This window comes from Archocentrus centrarchus, chromosome 12, assembly GCF_007364275.1.
Source record: "Archocentrus centrarchus isolate MPI-CPG fArcCen1 chromosome 12, fArcCen1, whole genome shotgun sequence".
In the NCBI taxonomy this organism is placed as follows: Eukaryota; Metazoa; Chordata; class Actinopteri; order Cichliformes; family Cichlidae; genus Archocentrus; species Archocentrus centrarchus.
In genome coordinates this window covers 2,459,657-2,484,925 of record NC_044357.1, presented here as the reverse complement: position 1 = coordinate 2,484,925, position 25,269 = coordinate 2,459,657, and the positions used below count along the sequence as shown (strand labels likewise).

Genomic DNA, 25,269 nt, shown 5'->3' with positions numbered 1-25,269 from the left:
CTGGACATGCTGGAAAGATTATATCTCTTGGCTGGCTTCAGAATGCTTCAGTGTCCCCAGATAAGGTGGCCGGGGAGAGAGAGCTCTGGGCTTCTCTACTTAGACTGCTGTTCCTGTGATGCACAGATGCATGGATGGATGGATGGAATACAATTTTTCTGCATTTTTTTTCTAAAATATTGTAAAATCATAGTTTCAAGTTACTTACAGGAACAGGAGGCTTGTGATATTCAGACACCTGAATCAGTAGGATTTAAGAGCTCAGGCTTGGGGCTCTGTTGGAGTTGTCTCATACACAACCATAACAGAATGTAACATATGTTTTAGGCAACATAAGAACATGAGTCCACTGAAATCGGCAGCAAAATTTACAAGAATTGACTGAACACATCTGATGCTACATGTAGTTTTAACAGAAACTGTCATCTCAAGGGACTTTATATTGTAAGATAAACTCTGTGATGGGGGAGGAAGAACTCTGTGGCAGAACCAGACTCAGGGAGGGGTAACAATCTGCTGATCTGGTAAGAAAATAACAACAGAGTTTGAATTCCAAGAGGAAAAGCTCAGGATGGTCACAGTGACCCCAATCCAGTTTCAGGAGCCAGCATCTGAAGAGGAACTCTGAGATCTGGATGTGGGCCTTTCCACCGCCCGCAATATGGTTGACACAATGTTCATTGTTAGTACGAACTGTGATGTCAACACGGCCCCGTAACCACTTATACTCATGCTTGAGGTGCACTCAGCTCACTGCAGTAGATGTTGCAATTCAGAAAAAAAATAAATAAATTACAGCTCCACCACTGAAATATGAATAAAAGTTAAAAGAGGGAACACAGTGGCTGGAACAGAGTAGGGAACAGTTTGTTTTTTCAAAGTTTTCTGCAGTCTCATCTTTTCTAGCAGTCTCCTTCTGTGCTCCCTGAGAGTCTCTATGTACAGACTGACCTGCTCACATGGTTGTGCCTCCAGCTTTACTCCAGGTTACAAAAACAGGGCAATGCACAACAAGCCAAATCAACACCAAAGTACTCCGCGAGCCAGAAGTTGTGATGTCATGTTTGGCACGTGGCACCACGCACAAGGGCAACAATGCCAAGCGAAGGCAGCCTGTTAGCATCAACACTGCCTCATGCCTAACAGAAAGACTTAAAATTAAGGCTCATTAAGGCTTTACTAAATTGTAATTCTTTCTCACGAATGATGCTCAAATACACCAGTCCCAGATATTAATAGAATTAAAAAAAAAAACATGAACAAATAATAAAAATGCAGTTGCACATTTTCCCCCAAAATTAAAGACTTCTTCAATGTTTCACAGAATGGGTTCCCATTCTTGCACATTTGTGAGTGAGGTGTTACACAATATGGTGTTACGCTATTTAAATGATCAACAGGTAGTGAAAGCGCACAAAAAAAAAAAAAAAAGCAGGCGATGGTGGCAGCAAAGGCAGCAGAGAAGACTGCTTGCTGGTACACGTGGATGTAAACAATGCAGGATTCAATCTTTGAAGATAATCAGCTTCGCAAATGTATGAACAGGGGAAGTGAATGCATCATGTTTGTCAACCTTCAAGGATACATAAAATGTGCTTTTGGTACATAAAAGTGAATGTGAATACGTTTTCACTGTTCACTGTGGACAATAAAAAGATACACATGCGCATTCAGTGGTGAAATCCACTTTCCCTCAATATTGTTTTTGATATGCGCACTGATGCCGTGACCCAAGTAGTATAGGCTGTAAAAAATTACGTGTGATCTGTTGGGCAATATTCTAAAGTAGATGAGTCTCAACTAACTCTTCCTGAATCATTCAGTTTTTTTTTAAACTGAGTTCTGCAGCCCCGTCAGTCCCACAGCCCGCTCACATCAAACAGGGCGACACAGCAAACATAAAATGGCACTTTGGATCATCTCGTTACTTTTTTCTATTTCGATGATTTGCTTTTCATATTATCATAATATTTTTTATTTTCATATTTAAACGTGCAATAAACTGTTATTTTTGGATGCAGCAGAAACATAGTGTGAAAGCAACTCAACCTTTAAGTAGAGATAGTAAGCTTATGAATAAGCATAAGCTTTTTTACGTATTCAGATTTAAAGCAGCATTTATGGACAGTTCCTGAATAGATATTATTCTGTTTTAGCTTCGTTTTTGGCCTCAACCATTGCTGGGTAATGTTACTTTTAAAGTTAGAGTAAGTTGCTGCAATAAAAAATTGCAGTACATTAACGTATGTGGCAGTGGCGCAGTGGGTAGGCCAGAGGGTTGCCGGTTCGAGCCCCTGTCCCTGCACTGGGGTTGTGTTCTTGGGTAAGACACTTAAACCACATTGCCTATTTAAACGGTAGCGCCGGTCTCTGGCTGCATGACCGCAGATGCTCGTCTCTGGATGAGTGATCTGGAACGCTCATTTCATTGTGTGCCTTGTGTGCACAATGACAGTGAGTTGAATCTAACGTCTATTGAGACAAGCAGCTTGTTACACAACTTCCACCTCTTTGGCATTTGGCGTGTTGTTCATGTATGCAGAGGGTGTGTAGCCTGCTGCACATTTCCCCTTGAACGTGTGGACGATGCCACAATTTCATAGCAAGCTGAAGTTGGTCATTTTCTTCCAATTAACCAACAATAAGCTTGTCAGTTTCCCATGGAGCACCAGTTTTAGCTAAAAGCTAGTTGTAGCTAGTCTCCAGCATACTAAAAGATCCAAATCCAAAAGTTTCCAAAATCTCCACAATGCTTAGTCGAACATTCCGTATATTTTTAACCACCATTTGGTACTGAGAAAAAAATACCAAATGTAATGAAAGAATTTTTCAGGTGGATGCTTGAACACAGTGAGGTGATTACACAAAGTGAGCAACGGGCTCATAAAACAGTGAAGTGTTTTTGAAGGTCTAAAGTGAGCATTACCTGTGATCACATTCTCATTAGAAACTAAGAACACTGTGAAGTGTTGAGATTCCCCGCACTCTGAAGATGCGTGTGAAAGTGTGAAAACACCGATGTCAGAAAACAGAAAACCATTCCTGCGTTTGATTTTAGCTCCAAACACCAGCCGAAGTGAGGCACAAAGGAGATGAAGGAGATGGGACTAGAGGAACGCTGATTTATATTGGATGTGCAAACTGCATAGCTGTAGTGAGAATACAGGGGAGATAAAGGCCTTTGTGCGGCATTGCTCTGGGAAATTTGGTCCTGATCTATATGGTTTAGCGAGAATTCACACGCTGACTTTAAAAGGGAGTTTCTTTTTAAAAAAAAAAAAATAGCACATACAGAAACTGCTGAACTTGCAGTTTAGGAACGATATTAACTTATGAATTATATGAAATATAAAATTTTACAAAACAAACGAGAAATAATTCATGCAAAACTATAAGACATTTGTATTTTACTTAATTCTCTGCATTCTATGTTGCTTTATAATTTTCCACTATATTTCAGAGGGAAACATTTATTAGACAATAATGATCATTAAACAATCATTTTAATAACTGGTCATTTTTAGACAAAGCATTCAGTTTACTTGGTGACAACTTAAACTTATTTTCTCTGTCAGCAGAAGACCTTTTTATGCACTAAAAGCTGGACGTAGCCAGCGGGACATCAACACTTGGTGTTTTGAAACTGGACTGTCTACTTTATGAATCCTACTTTATTGTCTGTTTTACTGTACCTGAACAATGAATATCAGATTTTATTCAGTAATTATGAAACTAGTGTCTGAGACCATAAACTGATCAAGAAAGTGTTTCCTGAGGTTACAGCTTATGCACGAGGGTCAGTTTCTCATAGACGATACAATCAGATTTCTATTTTTACAACCACATAAGTCACCTCTGTGCTATCCATCAGAAAGAATGCAGGTTTAATTCACTTCTGCACTGACTTTACTTTACAGACCCCTCTTTTAGACACAGTCCAAGTTATCTCGGTTTGGTCTCACAGGATCGTCTTTAGAGTGTAACAGAAAAACTGTGTTATAAAGTTCGGGTCTGAGATGGAAGGATTTGACAAACACATGCTGCTAGTTGCATTAGAGAAAATATTGCTGTTGTTCTGCCTTTGCTGTTTCTGTCGCGATTTTTCTTTATAAATGTGCCTCCACTTTTAAGCAACTGATTGATTATAAAATTATAGAAGCACCTCTTTAAATCAAACAACAATAACAACACAAAATATAATGTTTATTTATTTATTTATGATGTTTTGTTTTTATTTGCTTGCATCTATGTCACTATTTATGCCTCTTTTCTTGTAGGATAACACAGAAGTCTAGCTTTTTATAGACTTTCAGATCCTCATCACACAATTTTTTATATTTAGTTCATGCAGATCATGCACCACTTAGACTGACAAATGACATATTTGCCAGTATGTTAATATCACTCAATAGTGCCAACATCAGCCGAAATCAATAATTAGATGATATATCAATGCATCCCTAATTGCAAAGAACATACAGTATTCTTGTGATTATAGAGGATGTTATTAGCTGATTGATAGAAGAACAATGTGCTATGGCTGCTAGAATAATCATATTAATTTTTCAGGTTCCATCTTCACTGTTGTGAAGATTTGCTGTTTATCTTATATTGCAGTAAATTAAATACCTTTGGACCTTTGAAAACATCTGTAGGACTAGTTTGTTTTTTTTTTTTGGTTTCTTTGTTTGTTGCTAATTATTAACATTTTGTAGCTCAAATGTACGGTGGCCCTGAGAGGTCAAACGCACTGCAACTTAAGAAAACATCAGCAAATAGAAAGTGTGTGTGTGTGTGTGTGTGTGTGTGTGTGTGTGTGTGTGTGTGTGTGTGTGTGTGTGTGTGTGTGTGTGTGTGTGTGTGTGTGTGTGTGTGTGTGCATGTGTGTGCGTGTGTACGCACGCGGTCTTTTGCAACATTTTTCTATTGCTGGTGTTTTCTTAAGTTCCAGTGCGTTTGACCTCTCAGGGCCACCGTACAAATAATTAATTTTAAAAAAGAAGATCGTTGATAACAACATTAATAGTTAGTCGCGGTCATACCTTCACTTAATTGAAAGATGGATACCAGTCTGCTCCTATAAACATAAGCTGTCTCTTTTCTGGTTAAATAATTGGTAAATATGATTTCAAAATAATCTAAATCTGAGTATGTCTTGAATATCATGGCTGCTATATTCCCTCATTCTGTTGTCTCATCCAATCCAGTCAGTTCACGGTACAGGGCTGAGCTGCCAGGAGCCTCCCAGGACCTGGAAGGTTAATATTTGAAAGAAGGATGGCTCATAAATATGAGCAAAGGGACTTTTAATTAAATAAGCACTTTTTAAATATTCTCCTGGGCCTGCTGCTTTTGTTTAAAGATGATTGATTGACTACTATCTCTCCAGGCAGGACCATTAGTTTCGCCACTCCTCACCATACTCCATCCCTCCCCAGTTTTTCTCTATTTTTCCAGATCTGCCAACATCTCTCCTCCCTGTCTCTCTCTCAATTACCTTCCTTTCCTTAACTCTATTTTTCCTCCCTCCTTTTTCTCATTCATCCCGCCTCCTCCTTCCCATTTTCTTTTGCGTTATCCATGCGTCTGCTGTCAGCTTTCCCTTCCTTTTCTCTTTTCATCAGTCCACGTCCCTGAGTCTCTCTCAAGAGGCCCATATTTCTCCAAAACTCATGACAAGGTAATGAGGCCATGCTAAATCCTACCACGCCCTGGAGCTACATCAGAAGGTGGAGGGGGCAGGTCGGCTCCTGCCCATCCTGGCTGCCTCCACATCTGTGTCAACCACTGTGAGGCATTTGTCATCACTTGTACTCTAAATAAAAACTTTCTGATCTGCACAGCTATGCAGCTGAAAAACAAATCTACATTTTCAACAGCCGCACTCATCCTTTTCTATTTGTCTTTATCGCCTGCTCTTTCTCCCACTTCTTTCCCTTCTTCCTTCCTTCCTCCCTTCAGAGTGGTGCTGTAGCAGCAGCCTGCCATGCTCTGCTGATTTCTAGCTGGAAGATGAGGATCGGCGGGGGAGCTCAGTCTGGCTGTGGGCAGCTGAGCGTTGGACAGCACACACATGCAGACAGACACACACACACACACACACACACACAAAGAAACGGGAAGAGATTGTATGTGAGTCTAGCTATGAGAGGAAATGTGGGTGTCTGTGAGCATTTGCACCTTGTCATACAGGAATCTTTAACTTCTAGCATACGCCATCTTTTTATGAAAGAACAACTCTTTGTTTATGTCTATACAAACGATAGAAGGATGACCTATCGCAGGAACTTTGATAGTGGCATATATTTTTGTCTACAATGAAGAGTCTATTAGGATTTTATGTGGTCCTTGTATTTGTCACTTGCATTGCTATTCTGGTATTCTTTCTCATTGTATATTTTTCAAAGAGTAAACAAAATAATTAGCATTGCAAACACACATTAATGATAAGAAACTGTTCATTCTGCTGAAATTAATTAGGGGGAAATACAGGATATTTTTGATTTCTAACAAAAGCTGCAGTTGCAAGAAAGCACACAGAACAGCAGAAGGAAAAAAATGTTTCACATATGCATAAAGAATTGCAGTTCAATGTATACATATATAGAAACAACTCAATGCAGTCTAAAAATGGAACCTTTTAATAAGTGTAAGCTAAAAATATCAAAATTTAAAGGCAAAAATCATCCAAACTAGACAGCACCGTGCCTTCATTAGTGCCTATTGATCAAGTGAACCGGACAACATGTTTACCAAACACTAATGATACTGCTGAAAAGTGAAATGCAAACAGAGAGATTGACATGGACAGGTCCATGTGTGGGATGGAGTGATACTCCACAGAGAGGAGGAGAGCTGAGAGAGGAGGCAGGAGAGGTGATGGTGTGATAATGGAGGCGGTGGAGAGAAAATACTCGGAGGGTTGCACGAGAGAGTATAGAGACGACGGTTGCACTCCAAGTATTGGACAGAGGAGGAGGTAAAGTCGGCTGCAGGTGAATGGAAGAGGGGGCTTGTGTGGGAGAGTGGGGAGAGAGGAAGGGAGAGGGAAGGCGAGAAGGGGCGGGGGCAGGCATATTAAAAATGCAGCAGTAGGGAGCAGGCCGGGGATTCACAGTAATTAGATGACAAAACGGCGGCGGGCTGGAGATGAGAGAGAGGGGTCACACACAATGCCACTGCCGCCGGGTAATTTGTAAGTGTCAATCACCAGCCTGCCAGGGGAAAAGCGAGAGGGAGAGAGGGGAGTGAGAGGGCGACGAGAGAGGAAGGGAGGGAGGAGGGAATGAAGGGGTGCAGGCAGAGATAGAGGGAGTGAGGCTGAATATGAGGGTTCTAGCAAGCTGACGGAGAGGAAAGAAGAAAGGTTTTTTTTTCCTAAATGGAAAGTCAGAACAGAAGGAAAAAGAAAGTGAAAATTTAAAGATGGAGAGAAGAGTGTGAGGTAAGGACCAGGACAAAGAATCAGGAGAATAGCTGAAAACTAATATTTGGTTTTTAACATTTATTTTTCAAAAATCTCTAAAAAAAAAAAAAAAAAATCTTTTTAGAAGGTGTTGATCTTGTTCTGATTGCCACTGCACACCATTTTCAGCCATGTATTACTCCAGAAACAGATCAACACACATACAATCAGACCAGTGAGCCTGAGAGAGAGTAAAATTCAGCCCGCAGTGCTCAGAGAATTAAAAACTAACACAACTGTTCACAATTCAGGAATATAGTTTTATTTATATATTGAAAAAAAAAAAAGTTCTAGAAACAGCATCCCACTTAGACTGGACTATCATAACATTTTCCTATAGCCTTTCCCTCATGATTTTATTTACAATGCTGGGACCAGCACAAAAAACATTCACCCCTTTGTGCAGGCAGTTTTCTGCATGGTTAGATACAGCTATAGGTCAGGAAACTTTTTTTAATTAGAGCGAAGAAGCAGAAGTGAGTGAGGAGAAATCCAAAAATGGCCAGAATCAAATGAGCCAAGCCTTGCCACACACTAAGACAACAGCATGCTGCAATCTTCAGTAATAAACTGCCAAGTCTCAAAATTCACTTTAAACTCCTAAATTCAGGTGCATCTGTCCAGAGAGGTTTGGCTCTCCGCGGCCCAACAGGAGTCAAATGAAAAGGAGATTAACCTTAACAGGATCAGCAATGTATGCAAATATTCGTTACGTTATAGGCTAATTGTATGGCTTTTTCCATGTGGTTTGACAGACGGATGAATGTGTGCGTGTCTGAGAGGTCTTTCATTCTTTTCAGAGTGGGTACAATGGGGGCAGTTGCTGGCATATTTCCAGCACGCCAGAGAGTGAGGACCCAACACAATGAGCGAGCAGCACAGTGATGTCAGTCAGCCAGCACGTGCACATGCAAACACGCATCCGTGCATCAACAAAACATGGTAAACGCATGCTGCAAGGAAAAAAAAAAAAGTACATAATCGGAGTCTTTACACATGCAAAATACTTGTGTCGATACTGTATTGCAGCATGGAGTCAGGGCTGTAACATGACATGACATAACAGCACTGACATATAAAGGACTCCTCAGGGGGAAATGTCCTGCACTACAACTGGCTTCTTTATCTCTGGGCTTCCACACACCTGTACAGGCATGGATACATGAATACAGACACACAAGGTCAAAGGAACCACTTTACTAAAAAAAAAAAAAAAAACAAACAAATTTTTACATTTTGTAAAAAGTTTGTAAAATTTTGTGATTTTGTGTGTGTGTGTGTGTGTGTGTATGTATATATATATATATATATATATATATATATATATATATATATATATATATATATATATATATATATATATATCCATAGTAAATACTTAACTGATGTATCACACAAGCAAACAGAGACACTGCAACAGAAAAAGCTCAGAAATGATTCAAACCCAACAGGTTTAAAAGTTTGTCGACTGCGAACTGGAGGTGTATTAATTAAATATGCAGAAATAAAAGGCAATTAAAAATCTTCATAACTGAAATACACAGATTAGAGAGAATCATTTAAATCTGACGTAGACAAAGATAGAAGAGTAACCTCCATCTCTGCCTTAATTAAAAGGAATTTGGAGCACCGCAACACACACATGCACACAAAACACCTTTGGAAGTGTCTTAATTGGGAAATGATTAAACTCCTCTTTTCTTCCTTGTTTATTCTTTAGTTGACAATTAGCAGCTCATAATCAGCAGCGCAGTTGTTGTTGCTTCTCTGTCTTATAACCACTATCACACGGATCCTTTGAGAAAGTTTAAACAGACGTCATTTACACAGACTACTGCGAAAAGAATGCCAGGGCCTTGACCATACTGCCATAGGTTTAGGAATACTGTGGATATTATTTACTCCAGTGCATCATTCTAAAAGCTGTGCACATTTTCAATAATTATAAATAAAACACTTTAAATAGATCCCTTTTATTAAAACAGCTCATTTCTACATAAAATATCACCTGCTTTGATAGCTACCAATAAATGCACTTGAATGACAAGTAAAATATACTGTGAAATGAATTAGAGTAGAACTCTTGAGCCGCATGGAAAGCAGAAAAAAAAAAAGACAAGCACTTGATTATATTTAGTTACATTTCACCAGTGGCAAATTGCTTGTTTTGTCTGACCAGCGAGATACACGAGTTAAAAATATGCAGACTCGCTGCCTCAGAAAAAGTAAGCACTAATTGAAGACGATGGGTTAAAATAACATCTTTATTTTCAGTGTGATACTTCAGTTAAGTAGTACAACTAACTTCAAAAATAAGTCACATGAACCTATTACACTGTGCAAATGCATGTGTGCTGCTGATTTCAATAAAAATAAATACATCTCAAAACAGGACAAAGAAGTGAGAGTCTTTGTACTTGAAATGTGTGTTTGCATGTATGCTTAGGTGTGCGTTTTTGTGCAGTCTCTTAATGCTCATGATGTCTGATCAGAAGGGGTAACCAAGGAGGGGGTGAACAAGAGATCGGGGGATAAGGCAATGGAAAATAAATCAATGAATGAGTGACAAAGTAAATAAATTATAAAGTCTTATAGCTGTTGTTATTACAATCGCACAGTGACAGAGTGATGCTCGGACTCCAGTACAGCAAGGGCAGCATGGTTAGACATGTAACGTAGGCTGAACTACAATTTTATTATCATTAATATTGTAATTCATCACTGTCATAATTCCTTTGTCGTCTCTTAAGATGATATTTTTTTTTTTTAAACTTTGATTTTAGCCCCTTTTCTGAGCAGCTTCCAGGCTGTTCCCAGTTTTATAGGCAAACACCCAAAAAACATAATGAAAAGTTTTTTTATTCAAATATTATTAGTGTATTATATTAACTTCACATTTTTTGCACACGTCCTTTACCTCTACACTGAATAGCTATACTGTTTTAGCTAACAGTTCATTAACAAGCCTGAATTTGAACGCTGGAGTCCGGGTCATGATGCTACACCTTCAAACTGTATCCAGCTGCACAAACCCTGGAAACCACATCACAGATCAGCAACAATCACGAATGCAGACAATAATTATGGAAATTTCCATTTAAATAAGTAAAATGAAAAACTGAACAATACAGCCATGTAATATACAATAATATAACCAAAGACTCCAGGGACTGAAAAAAGTTTGGGCTTTTTTTCCATGAGCACAAACAAAATCTCTTTAGTCTCCAGTGAATCGGGTAAAGACACAACTTCAGACAGCCGGAGACTAATTGCAGACATATGGAAAAGCTGAAATCATGGTTCTGACTTGTTGCGCGACGTGTTTCTGCATGTTTGACCAACAGGTCAAAAAAGGCTCAGCACTGCATCCGATCAGTGCACGGAAACATAGATTTGACACTAAATCTGACAGCTGGTCTAAAATGCCTCGACTAGACAAGCATCCCACACTTTATAAAGTCCTAATAGCAAAGATTAGAAGCACCTTTCTCCTGTAACACTGAAATACGGAGACTTCAGAAAACAAATAGTCTAAGACAACAGCTGTGCACAGTGCCTCTCCTATTGTGTGTGTGTGTGCGTGCGTGTGTCAGCGTGTGTGTAACCTGACAGCCTGCCACACAATAGGGGTCCAAGTGAGTGTGAATTCTATTCGTTCCCACAGCTGCCATTAACAGACGGAATGAACAGCCTCTTGCTAATAAAGTGAATAAATAAATAAAGCTTAAGAGGCCTTGTTTACCTCCTCAGTCTCTGTTGATTAGTGCTACTTAACAAAAAAGCAGGATTCAGAATGTATGTGTGGATTAACTCTTTGTCATTACAGTCAGGGTTTATATGTTTACTTTGGTAATTACAGTTACTCAGGGATCATGCGGTTTTAGCGGATTGTAAATCAGATTATGGTTAACGTCAAACACCAGTAAGCGAACAAGACCAGTACCAAAAAGCAGCTGCAGAAAGTTTGGGCTTCCACACGTCAGTCATTGCTTTGCATACCACTATAAACTCAATGTTACAAGACAAAGCTGGGGATAATCAGTATTGTTGTTATTGGTGACAAATTTAGAAACATAGAACACAGGGCAGCAGATTTGTGTTTTAAGAAATGCTCACTGATTAATTAATTTTAAAAAATTGGACAATGATTAGTTTGGGACTATTTTGTGTTATGGAGCTCTAATATATGTGGGAAAGGTTTTAAAAAAAAAAAAAAACTAGTGTGTGTGTTTTCATAGTAATAAAAGAGCCAGCATCAGCATGTGTCTGAGGCACACGGGAATAAAAATGCTAGTTACAAGCAGAGACATTATAGAAGGAGTTAACGCGACACTCAAGGAATCCTAAATTGAAATCTATGGGAGAATTGTGAAACACTAAAGATGGTGTTGGTCCTGCCCGTGCCCCCAAAAGAGCCAATTAGACGGCAGAACTGGGAAAGATGTGAGCCAGTGATGTTTTTTTGTTTTATAGAGGTTCACAGCACTTTCAGCTGTGTGGCAGCAGATATACAGTCAGGGTAAAAAAAGAAGTACGCCTATTTTTGTGCTTTTTAGGTTTTATTCATCAGGACATAAAAATAATCTGGTCCTTAGCAGGTCTTAGGTAAATATAACTACGAAACATGGCATATTACACTGTCATTTTTTTTTTTTATGTAAATAGAAGTTTGGTCACCAGTGGCATGTTTGGTGAAACTCAAACACAGTACACCAGCACAAGCACCTCATACCAGCTGTCAAGACTGATGTTGGAGAGGTGATGATTTGGGCTTGTGTTACCGCCACGGGTCCCGAGTCATCAAACTCCTCTTTATACCAACATATTCTAGAGCCAAATGTGAGGCCTTCTGTCCAACAGCTAAAACTCGGGCAAAACTGGGTCAAGCGATGAGACAATGATCCCAAGAGCAGCAGCAAATCTACAACAGAATGCATGAAAAAGAAAAGAACCAGGGTGTTGCAATGGGCCAAAGTCCAGACCTTAAGAGAGCTGTTCATAAATGAATGCCTGCAAGGCCCAATGAACTGAAGCAAATGTAAAGAACAGTAGGCCAAGGATTCAAGAGACTGATAACGTCGTACAGAAACTGATTACTTCAAGTTATTACTGCTAAAGGTGGTTCTCCAAGACACTGAATCATGGAGTGTACTTAGTTTTTTACCACTGCCTCTGCATTTTGGCCTTGTTTTTCCATCCCTCCACCTATCTATCCATTAATGCATTTTCTTCTGCTTATCCATCCAGGGTTGGGGGCCTGAGCTTATCCCAGATGTGGTAGGGCGAGTGCCAGGGTGTTGGGTATGGGGGTGACACTGTTGGTGATTTATTCAAAATCCAAGGTGCAAGGAGCTCCTCCTTTGTTTAGAGCTTTAAAGTAACTCATTCACTTCAAGACTTGGATCAAGAACCAGTTTTAAACCAGAGTCAGTTTATTATCAGGATCGTTTTGTTGACAACTGTTGCTTTTGAAATCTTGTTAAGCAAACATTTTATTTTTGTTAGTCAAAATCAGTGATGGCATAAGATGACAGAAATCGTTGGTGAGTCATACAGATATTGAGCAGTTTACTTAATGTAAGTAGAAACCAAATCTGTGAAAGCAGGTATAGCATCCCTTTGCATAAGAATTAAGACTTTAATTAATTAATTATTAAGGGATGCTCTCATTTATTTTTTGGCATTTCAGGTCCATGTCTACCAAAGTCTGGCTATTTCATGTGTTTTATGTGGTTTCTCAAATTCACTCAACTTTACTCAGTTGCTTTGACATTTTTATAAACTCACACAACTTTGAACTTCAGCTGTTCAGCTGTAAGTCACATTTTAAGGTTTTTAAGTGATTCACAGTGGATGTGTTCTTGTGGGTTTTTTATGCTTATTGAAAAGCTTACATTGTGTGTAACTGCTGGAAGTCTGCTTTAATATCTACTGTAGCATCTGAATTTTTGGCCTAGAATACAAAAGCAGCTACGCAAGAGTCCTTTAAGACACCTTTCCACCAAATCTCATACACACGCACACACACACACACACGCACACACACACACACACACAGTTATCTTTTCTCACATTTCTAGCCATGTAGATACTTTTATTTGAATTATGGTTCGCTGACTTTCCTACCCACATACTGAAACAATACAGGTGAACCCGTTTCTGGTGTTCACATTCAAGGCTGCAGCTACGAGTGACAATACTGAGGTCGTGTCCTTGAATTTTTCTTTTAGGAATATGGTGTTTTCAGCCACCCCAAAGAAATCCATTTTTTTCCTTTTAAACCACATTTAGCCTTATAACATGGTAGCGCTCTATGTGTGACAAGATAATCTCACTTCAAGGTCCACTTACCACCTTTTAGGAGCCTTCAAGAGCACAGCACAATCCATTTTATCTTTCCTCAACATCTCGCGCTTAATGCAGGAATGCAACTTGCTTGGAATTTTGCAGGAAGTTTCCTGGAGACAGGTACTGAAGGTAAAGTAATTACTCTAATTACAGGGGGAAATGAAGAAACAGCGGAAAATAAAATAAAAGAGGCTATTTGTTATATATTTTACTTTGGAACATTTTAGAGTGTCTACGGGGAATCTTAGTGCTTCTAAAAATAGCAGCTATTGCGTAGCTTACATAGACTGTATACAAAAAATGGATGTGACCACAGTGACCCACTGTTCACCATCTTGATGTGTTGAAACCAAGTGTGACAAACAATGTGGGGTCTGTCTGTGAAAATGAGGGACACTGCAGGCTCGCTGGCTAATAATTATGACTCACAAGCAGTAAGCCAAACTGAGCAGTCACACTCCATGTTAGCGGCGCTTTTCAGACCTGGAAGCTACATTCATCTTTTATAAAGTCTACACTAGCTTACTGCATTGAACAACATGGGAAAAATTCATGGAATCTCTTTGTGGAAAAATGTCTCCAACACTTAATTCTTTAATAATTTAAATGTATTTTCCAGTCATTACTCAAACTGCATAAATCTATACTATTACTTGCCATTTTGCAAGTCAATATTCAGCATGTTGGATATGTAGCAGAACTGAAGGGGCCAGTAACTGATCGTTCCCTAGCAGGAGGAAGGTAACCTGTCGGCACATACGGTGATTCCAATGCTACTTAGATAGTTATTGGGCAGATTTTTTACATTTTTTTTTTTTTTATGGCCTTCATACTGCATGTGTTGTTGCATTGTTTGAGGTTACATTGTTGAACTCACAATAGGAGAATTGAATTTTAGATGTGTGGTTTGGCCGGGTGCAAACAGGTTAGCAATAGCATAACAATCACAGGCAATCATAAACGTAACCATTATCATTTCCAGTAAATGCTAAGCTTGCTGTCTTCGCTTAGCAACGGCATTACAAAAATTAATAAGCTACACCAACAGTGCAAATCTTGGACTACCAGACCGAACTGAATCCCGGCAATTGTTTCTGGAAATTGAAGGCAATATTTAATGTTTCAGGAATCTCAGAGGATTCAAATGTTCAGGAGACAGAAACCAAATATGCTGCTTTATAACTTGGACTACTGTTAGCACTATTACTACTTTTGGCAGAAATGACAGGCAGGAAATAAAGCGACTTTTATGGTCCTCAAGTGCTGATCCAGCTACAAGAGGAGCAATGATTGAAGAGGAGGATCAGTGGGAAAATGTTTAGCTGCTGGTTGAAAGACTATAGTGAGGAGAGTATAGAGAGTGAATGGAGATAGAGACAGAGGATAGAGGGAGGTGCTGGTGGTGGTGGTGGGAGGGTGCAACAAGATGGAGAGAGACTGCCTGCACATACTGTCAAGGCAGTTAATATAAGGTGTGGAGATAAGGCCCCACAGACAAACATTGACCAAATCAGGCATTTCAGCAGCGCAGCCCGAACTGTCAGTCAGCCTGAGAGACAGACCAACAATCAGCACTCTACCTCTGATAAGGGCTCTACTGGGCGCGTGCAGGAAATAGCCAATCTGCAGCCGGCCTGGCGAGGAGGGTGGATGGCGGGGAGTGGGATGATGGAGAGCAAAGGGGTTAGAGGAGGGAGTGGATGTATAGACAACAAGTGAGGGAAAGTGGCCTATAAATTTCCAGAGAAATGTGGACCAAGAGTTCACGGAAAATGATAATACCTGAGAGAAAAGGGGAAAGATGGAAAGAAGGGGGAAAGCAGGATATTCCGCCATACCACACCCAAATACTTTCAGAGAGAAGGAGATTCAGGAGGGAATTAAAGTGACTGGTTAAAAAAGAAGGGGGGAGAGAGAGAGAGAGAGAGAGAGAGAGAGAGAGAGACAAGAGGTGTGATATCGACTCTTAAAATAGCGTCCCTCCCCAGTTTTTTGTCACCTGGGAACAGCTTGCACAGAGAATGTGAGAACTTGGTTTAGACCAGCACCTTGCATTAATGATTTGCCAACAGCTTTGACTAGCTCATTCTTCAACATGCCATTCGCCTTGCCTCGCACACAATAGCATCATTTCATCCTCTGTATTGATTAATGGAGCATATAGTGTGTACACGCGCGTGCACATATTTGCAGGCATGAATGTTTTTCAGCACGCCTGAGTGACGAATAACACTCCCTATTTAATGAAAGGCTCTGTGCGGGGTAAGAAATTCCCTCATAACAAAATAAACACATCCAAAATGCTGGAGTGGATGCCAATGGAAATCCAAGGCAGTTGGAAGGCCGCTGTTCGTAGCTTGGATCCACACTGGCCCCTGTAGGTCGCATCAGGGACTGCAGGCTGGCAGTAAGTTTGAGGAAATAAATTCCCAGCTGTTTACCTTTGTCAAACACATTTAGGCTCCTCCAAGCAAAACAGTAAGGAGCCCCAACAGCTGGCGAGTATTTATTTTCAGAAGTGGAGTCAGAGGGGTGTCTGAGCTTCCTTGATCATGAACCAAACTGCCATTACCATGACCACTGATAACAGTAGGAATCGTAAACAAGCTAATCACCAAGGGCCTATTTGTATTCTCATTTGTGTTTGCATGCACTGATGTGCAGGGGGAGGGCGCAAAGACTAGAGAACAGGCGAGGGCGGCAGGGGAGAACGGGGAGGGTCTCAGATGGAGGGTGGAGTGCGTGCGAAAGGGTTAAGTTCCCTCCCTGGTTGCATGCTGCTTTCCCTTGCTCTGTCAAGCCCCATTAAACCTGCTACACCACAGCAATATGGTGCCATCAATTACAGGCACGCTGCCATCAATGCAGAGCGCAGAGGAGAGGAGAGGCAGGAGCACATAAACAGGACAAACGGCCACATAAAAGGCATAAAGCCCTGCAGCCTGCCTCACACACAAGCACACACACACATCTCCCTCTCTCAGTCCCTCTTTGCACCTTTCACCTTTTTGAGGTGTCATTCTGTTTCTGAATGAGTGCGGGTTTGTTTCAAATACACGTAGGAAAGGGAAAAAAAATAATGGCTGCATTTCTGATTCATTCATGATACTGAGGCGATTTATGAAAAAGGTTTGAAAATTCAGGCTGACAATGTTAACTGCAGTGTGCTTCTACTGCCCCCATGTGACAGATGAAAACCCAATCTGAAGTACAGAAGAAAGAAAAAAAAAAAAAAAAGCCAAACTTTTGAAAGTGCATATCATCTCTACACCACTCCACACTCACTACTGTCTCGCCATCAAAGGACAGAATGCTCGAAAACAGTCGGAAACTTCAAAGTGAAGCGAATCTGCATTTCATCTCCATTGCATTTCTCAAATTCTTCGCTGTATTACTCCTTCAGTCTCAGACAAAGAACCATTATACTACAACCAGCCAGAAATCCTCGCTGACCAGCAGAGAGAAAAACACCCTCCTTCCCTTTTGCTGATGTGTTGCCTTTAGTGTAACAGCTTGAATAAGAGACTCCCAGAATGCCTTAAAGCAACTGAAAATCAAACTGGCAAACCTCTGATTATAGGCTCATTAAGCAGATGAGATATTGAACAAGATGTAATCAACTATATATAATGTACTGAAGACAGGAAACTTCTCTGCACTCACCTTAAATCCCCATTTAGCATGTCTCTGTGGTTATACGCACTCTGAGAAGCAGGTAACCGACCATTTTTAAGGAAAATCTTATCAAATATGAGCTATTATTCAAATAAATATTGTTTTTGTACTGTATACTGTATTGGTGCATCCTGGTGCAGCAAAGGTCATGCTACAAAAGAGACAAATATGGTAAGTGAATATTATGAGATTTATTAAAGAGGTGATATAAAAACAAAAAAATGTTCACGATGAACAGACATTGTCATTTTTCAGTAGAAAATATTCTAATTAAAATATTTTTTTGTGTCAGTCTCACTTGTTTGAATTGCAAATGGTAACTGAGAAAAAGGCTTAATGACAGCAAAACCTGACAGCATAATAACGAGACACACTGCACTCCCTTTTTAAATTGTTAGAACTTTAAAGGACTGGTTTAGCTCAATTTTAAAAAGGAAAATCTAATCATATTTTCTAATTTACAGTCACTGGAACCTATCTAGTGATGCAGACAGCTTTAATTTTTCCAATATGACCGACAGATCACTCCCTCATCACACGTCTTACAGTTAAGGGTCAGTGGTTGAACCACATAAAAAGGTTCCTACAAGCAACCAATCCAGCTTGACATGAATTGTTTACAGCAAACATTTAAAAGGAGGATCTCAAACCCAAGACCAATAAAACCAGAAAACACATTTATTGAACCAGTCCTTTAAAGGTGTAAAACAGTGTAACATACAGATAAGTTAAACGTAAAGAAACCTACACATTTACAAATGGCCTCCAGTGGCCTGAGTCTTAGGTCGAGTTTATCTGTGAGGAAGAACTACTGCTGCCGGAGCTCTTGGTCTTCTGCCCTCTAGTGGCACTGGGCTGCCGCTGCACTCTCTGGCTGGAAGCCTCCCTGCTCTTCTCGCTGTGGCTGGCACCAGCTTTACTGCGCACTGTTGGAGCAAAGCAAAAAAGGAAACTCACCGAGGTAGAGGAGGAAAGAAATGTTTAGGTGATTGCTGTATGGCTGTTGGTTCTCATATACCAAGCAGTATGACATTTTCAGACAAATGTTAATGGTAATGACAGGGGAATGAGAAACTGCAGCTGACAAAACAATTTCTTAACTTGTTGTGAGTCTGCTTAACAGCACTGCACACTTTGAACCATGAAGTGGCGAGAAAGTGCTTTTAGGAATTATGAACTGAAAATTCAGCACGTTTTAAAGAGAACTGACGGTTTTATTTGTGAAAGGAAAAAAAATAATTTTTATTATTTGTTATTAACAAGACTCAAAATACTCCTGCTTACAGCCAATGTAGTTACATTTAAAAAGACCTTGTGTATCTGACATCATTCAGCTGGTTAACTGATTCTTTTCTTTACTTGTGCTGCTCTCACTCTATGGTTTGCTGTTTCTTAGTGTTGTGCAAAAGTCTTGAGCCACCCCTTTCTTTGCGTTTTTTAAAAAGGTGCTGTGATTTATTCAAACATGAAAGAATACATGAAATATAACGTATAAGGCAAAACAGCGTTTGTACAAATATAGCAAGTTTAAAAGTCAACATTTGGTATGAACACCTTTGTTCTTCACAGCCTGAACTCTCTGAGGCAGGCATTGCAATTTCTTTAAGCAGCATTCAGGAATAGTTCTCCAGGCTTCCTGAAGTACATTCAAAGCTCTTCTTTGGATGTTGGCTGCCTTTTGTTCCATTCTCTGTCAAGATGATCCCACACTACTTCAGTAATGTTGAGGTCTGGGTTCTGGAGAGTCCAGTCCGTGACTGATAGCGCTCCATTGTGTGTTTTTTTCTCTCCTGGTATGCTGCACTGGCAGTGTGTTTGGGATCATTGTCGTGCTGAAAAAGGAAGCTGTTGCCAATCAGATGCCTTCCAGATGGTGGATCAAAATGTATCAGTACTTTCTATGTTCATAATTCCATCAATTTTGACAAGACTGACCCCCCCCCCCCCCCAAAAAAAAAAAAAATTCACATTTTAATTCACCCATTCATAAGACCTGTTGCCACCAATAAGTTCTTATGAAACTCTGAATTTTCTCCCCATTTCCCAAAACTGGCTTCTTGACAGCCATCCTTCCACTGAGACCATTTCTGATGAGCAAACAGTAGATGGATCAGTTGAAGGGTCAGGAGCATCTCTCAGCTCCCGTCTCAAGTCTCTGCTGGATTTTTTTTTCTAGTTCCTAAGAACTTTGAAATATAGTCCATCTGCTGCAGACTGCTATTAGACCAGTTTCTCTATTTTTTTAAAGCACTAACCACACTATGCTGAGATATGCCAAGTTTTTGACTAACATCTCTCTGGGTCTTTGCACCTCGATGGTGCAAAAACACTATTTTCTTGGGCATTTTTATAGATTTAACTGAAGAAATTGGACCAACACATGCAATGTGTAGACAACACTGGTTCATCCCTTTACTTAAAGGAATTTATGCTTGAATGTTTCATGGTCAGGTACAAAGACGGGACTGAAACTGAGTGAAAAAGCAGCCAATGTCCAAAGAAGACTTTCAGAAAGCTGGAGAACTGTTGCTCAAAACCACTTTAAAAATGACAAAAAAAAAAAGTCTGGCTCCTTAGAAGCAAAGGAGGCGTGGCTTCTCCACACCCCAACTGGAAAATCCTTGGCCAATAATAATAATACTGATTTTAAAAGATAATTTTACAGCTAGTAGTGATATTTTGTTTTTGTCATGTAAAAAGTTCAGTATCACTCAATCCCACTGTTCAGCTAGTACATCGTTGCATTTCTATTCTCTATTTGGACCATAATCACACATTTAATATTTATTTTTCTCCTGAAATCATTTCTTGTGGCTTCTTTGGTCAAAAAGATAAAGTTCGCTATTTCCTCACTATATACCACTAAATTGACGCGCCCATTTACATGCACAAAATCATGCAGCTGGGGTTAGAGCCGAGATGTTTCTCTTTGTTAATTAAACACAGAAGTCAAATGTTTAATATGTCAGAGTTTACAGTTTTATGCATTTATAATAGATTCTACAGATAAAAGCTCGGTGCTCTCACCCCATTATTAATGCTACTCTGTAGTGAAATCCTGAAAATAGTCTCCAACAAGTGCATATTGTAAAAACCAAGTCAAGATCCTCTTCTCTTGTTCTGCCACTCATATGGTGACAGGTCAACCATCATACTGACACATAAAACACATATTTTTTATTTGTAAATCGAGTCAAACTACTTTGGAGTAAAAGCAGCAATAAAAAAAAAAAAAAAGTAAAGTCCTTCAGAGTTTTCTTTTTGAAACTTTCCAGCCACTTAAAAAATAAGGCAAGAAATAAATAAAAAATAAAGTTAAAAAAATCCATTGCACAGTGAGCAAGTCCCCTTGAGTATGAAAGCATCCAAGGGCAAATTCAGTTTGCCCTTGGATGCTTTTCAAACAATCACATGCGCACACACACACAGAAAGCACAGCATGCAGTTTTACCACAATCCTGCTCCGTATCACAATATCACATAAAGGCAACTTTTGTTAATGAGAAAGGCAAGCAAGTGGGCAGATGGAGGTGTAGGACAGAGTACAGCAAAGGGGACCTTGAGAGTGAGGAGAACTAGTGTCTTGGGGGCCGTAGACCACAATCTTAGTGTTGACCCTTGTGGCTCTGGGGCCCGATGCTGAGGGGGGAGCCGCGGCAGGTTTAGGGCTCTTTCCAGAGGCCAATGAGTCCTCTTCTTCAGGAAACAAGAAGCAGAGGGGGAGGAAAAAGAAAGAAAGACGGAACGAACTGATTGGAGATAGAAAGAAAATTAGAAAAAACAGCAACACAGTGAGGATGCGCTCATTGTAAAACAGGTTTTTATGACTGTGCCCGTCTTCAGTTCACCTCCCCTCAGGTGGAAAACCTCCTCATGTGGGGGTGAAGAGGGAACGCAGTTAGTGAGGTGGGGCGTAGGGAGCTCTGCAGCACAGAAACTCTGCTACAGTGTGTGCAGGACTTAAGTGGAGAAATGTGATTTTTTCACATGCTTGAAAAGCAAAGAGAGAAGCAAAGAATGTATATAAAGTACGAATTGTTGGAAAAAAATTATGATTTGCCTTCACCTTTTTACAAAACCCTGTGAGTCTACACCTCAATAATCTTATTTGCAGCTCCACACACACACACACAAATCTATTAGTGTTTGTTTCTAGCAGGAATTACTCAAACAATTTTAATTGTTTGCACTGAAAAGGGACTCAGGACCCCTTCTGACCTGTGGTGTTCCCTAATGCTCCATCCTTGGACCTTTGAGGGTTTTTTTGTTTAAATGTTTTCACTAGGATATATTATTCATATTCATCATCACTGGGCCAACCAGAATGAAGTCCCAACAAAATAAATGTGAGAAGAGGAAACTTAATGCCTTTCAGAATTGAAGAAGTGGATGTTTCAGAAACATCCTCCAACTAAACAAGAGTAAAAACAGATACAATTCGACTGAGCCCTGCAAAGTCTAGTCGCCAGCCATTTTATTAGGTACACCTGTTCAACTACATGTTAATGCAGATATCTTAATCAGCCAATCCCATGGCAGCAACTCAATGCATATGCAGGCACATAGACGTCAAGGCGACCTGCTGAAGTTCAAACCAAATGTCAGAATGGGGAAGAAAAGTGGTTTGACCGTGGCAAACCTGTTGACCTATTGGGATTTTCCTGTGCAGCCATCTTTAGAGTTTACAAACAGTGGTCCAAAAAAAGAGAAAGCATCCAGTGAGCAGCAGTTCTCTGGGCAAACATGCCTCGTTTTTGCCAGAGCTCAGAGGAGAATGGCCGGACTGCTTTGAGCTGACAGGAAGGCAACAGTATCTCAAATAACCATTTGTTACAACAGGGACGTGCAGAGCAGCATCTCTGAACTTACATGTTGAACCTTGATGCAGGTGAACCGCACTGACATCACTCCTGTCAGCTAAGAACAGGAAACTGAGGCTACAATTTCCACAGGCTCGCCAAAATTGGGCAGTGGAAGACTGGGAAACCACTGTCTGACCTGATGAGTCTCCATTTCAGTCTCCCTACATTCAGATGGTAGGGTCAGAGGTTTGGCATAAACAACATGAAAGCATGGATCCATCCTGTCTTGCATCAGTGGCTCAGGTTGCTGGAGGTGGTGTATTGGTGTGGGGGATATTTTTTTGGCACACTTTAAGCCCCTTAGATATAATGAGCGTTGCTTAAACCCCACAGCCAACCTGAGTACTGTTACTGACCATGTCCAAGCCTTTATGACTACAGTGTACACATCTTCTGAGGGCTACTTCCAGCAGGTTAAGACACCATTCACAAAGCTCAGATCATCTAAAACTGGTTTCTTGAACATGACAATGAGTTCACTGTACTCAAATGGCCTCCACAGCTGCACTCAAGGCAACACTGGGAGGTTAACAAAAAAAAAAACAACCAAAAAAACATAGCTGAGTGCTAAAACACACAGCATGATTAGAAAATCATGACAAAGGTAAGGCCATGCAAGTACATTTCATCATATTATTCTGTACCTCTGAAAGATTTTATAGCTTCATCATTAGAAGCTCTGCCACTTAATGTACTGATGTGTAATATTACTTCTTTTTTGAAGACAAGAACTTGGGAGTTCATGGAAACACCCACGCTGCTCACGTTTGTGGTGGTTTGTTGAGCACTAAAATAGCCACAATACAACATAGACCTGCAGCCCTGTGGATACAAATGTGGAAAAGCCAAAGCAAAGGAAGTGTGTCCCGTGTTGTGATGTGTCTCTGACGCCCGCATGATTAAATATCTTTCTGTAGCTGATGTGCAGAGTAGTGTGAAAAGTGCAAAGTTTGCAGAGGCTCTAAAAATAAAAATATTTCATCAACTATAGCATTTTTAGACCCAGGTCTTTTTTTTTCCCCCCTCTATATTCATAACAGCTGTGGGCACATGAAGATATTTTATACGCAGATTTAAAAAAAAAAAAAAAAAAAAAAAAAGGGGTTAATTGAGAAGCATAAGGATCAACCTGACACTGCAGGTAGAATAAAGACTTCTGTAAAAGGGGGCTGGAGCCTATCCCACCTGCCATGGGCCGAGAGGCAGGGTACACCCTGACCAGGTCACCAGTATGTCACAGGGCCAACACATAGAGACAGACAACCACTCACATTCACACCTACAGCCAGTTTAGGATCACCAGTTAACCTAATCCAGTAACTGCAGGTCTTTGGACAGTGTGAGGAAGCCGAGTACCCGGAGAGAACCCACGCAGACATGGGGAGAATACTGCAAACTCCAGAAAGGCCCCGGACAGATGGTGGATTAGAACTCAGGCAACAGTGCAAACAACTACGCCACCATGCTGCACAGCACATGATTAATAAATCTAAAAAGAAATTCAAATTCCACTGGAAGGGAAGCAGGAACAGGGTAATATCTGAATATTCGCTAGTTTTTTTGTCGCTGCATCCTGGACTGACTGACATCAGGTTACCGAGGACCGAGCAGAGGGGGAAATCAGCAGGAACAGACTTGGACAAGACAGAATAAGACTTTAAGTTTACTGGCCTGATTTCTTAGTTGAAAGAAGCAAGACTAGATGAGCAGAAATTCAAAACTCAAATGTCAAAAACATGCATATACATAAACCCAAGTAGAGGACATGTCTGCCACAAAACGTGAAAAGATATGCATGTTAAAGCAGGGCCTTTAAATTACAATCTTTAATTTGCGCTACTTTCCAGTATTCAAACACTAACCTTTGGCTTCTGCATGCGCTGTGGCCATGCTTGTGGTGTGGACGGCAGCTGAAGAGTCTGCTGCACAGCTTTCAGCTACCCTCTGTCCTGCACACATTGCCTTCAAAGTCTGGAAGACTGCTTGAGGAGCCACGTTCATCTTCAGCAAGTCCACTATGATCCTGTGAGGGGGAGTGAGACCGTGAAATCATGGTCTTCCACCGTTTATTCCTCTATATAAACCACAGTTGGGGATGATTATAATTAGACATACTTAAAAACTTCCTGATCCACAGTGATTCCTGCAGCCTGAGTAAGTTCAAACAGCTCCATTTCTTCGGCGCTGAGGACTTTCTTCTTCTTTATAGCATATTTCTGTACGTTAGATGTGACCACCAGCGCAGGGGAGTCAGGGGCGGAGGGGATCGTTTGTTGTGGTTGTTGAGACATGACTAATGCATGTACTGAGGGGTTAGAATAAATAATAACAAAATAAATGCACTGACATTAAAATAAAATCAGCGTAAATGAGTGTGTTGACCGCCTAGAATGACAAATACGGTGAAGCTGCACCTCCTCTCCGAATATTAATAAAAAATATATATACATATAACCACACTAGATCCTAAACTGATTAACACAGTAAACGCCTGATTCGTTAAAATTAAAATATACCTACCATTAAAAGAGCAGAGCAGTGTACTGAGCGTTTACAAAATCATTAACCTCAAGTTCCCAGTTTGAGCCAGGCGTAACGCGCAAAAAATACGTCATCGCCATGCGTGCAGTACTTTGGGATTTGTAGTTCATAAGGAGACCAATGTAGTCAACACGCGTATAAAAAAAAAAAAAGTTACATTATTCAGTTTTCCATCATGTCTTCTTTTAAGATATTAGATCCATGTTTTACAAGCTTATGTTAATTTAAAGAGTAGTCTAAAAGCAAATGTCGCCCCTGTGCAGTCTTTTTGAACCGCGTGTAGGCGTTTATCTAAGCAGTTGTTTTGAAGCATTTTCTAAATTAACTTGATTTTCACCCAGACTGATTTTCACTGAATGCATAAACCACCAATCAAAT

The 25,269-nt window shown here is 40.2% G+C and overlaps 1 protein-coding gene across 2 annotated transcripts; it reads right to left on the bottom strand.

Annotated features, from left to right (window-relative positions):
- Window positions 1–17,695: 17,695 nt before the first annotated feature.
- On the bottom strand, window positions 17,696–25,030 carry mzt2b (mitotic spindle organizing protein 2B). Of its 2 annotated transcripts, XM_030742096.1 has the most exons (5): window positions 24,871–25,030; window positions 24,466–24,655; window positions 24,213–24,373; window positions 21,047–21,184; window positions 17,696–18,414 (listed from the first exon to the last, which is right to left on the bottom strand). In XM_030742096.1, the coding sequence occupies exons 2-5, from the start codon at window positions 24,639–24,641 to the stop codon at window positions 18,269–18,271; spliced, it is 621 nt and encodes a 206-aa protein (XP_030597956.1). In that variant the 5' UTR covers window positions 24,642–24,655; window positions 24,871–25,030; the 3' UTR covers window positions 17,696–18,268. The 2 variants fall into 2 exon arrangements, with proteins under 2 accessions (XP_030597956.1, XP_030597957.1); XM_030742097.1 differs by lacking the exon at window positions 21,047–21,184.
- Between the last annotated feature and the right edge of the window lie 239 nt (window positions 25,031–25,269).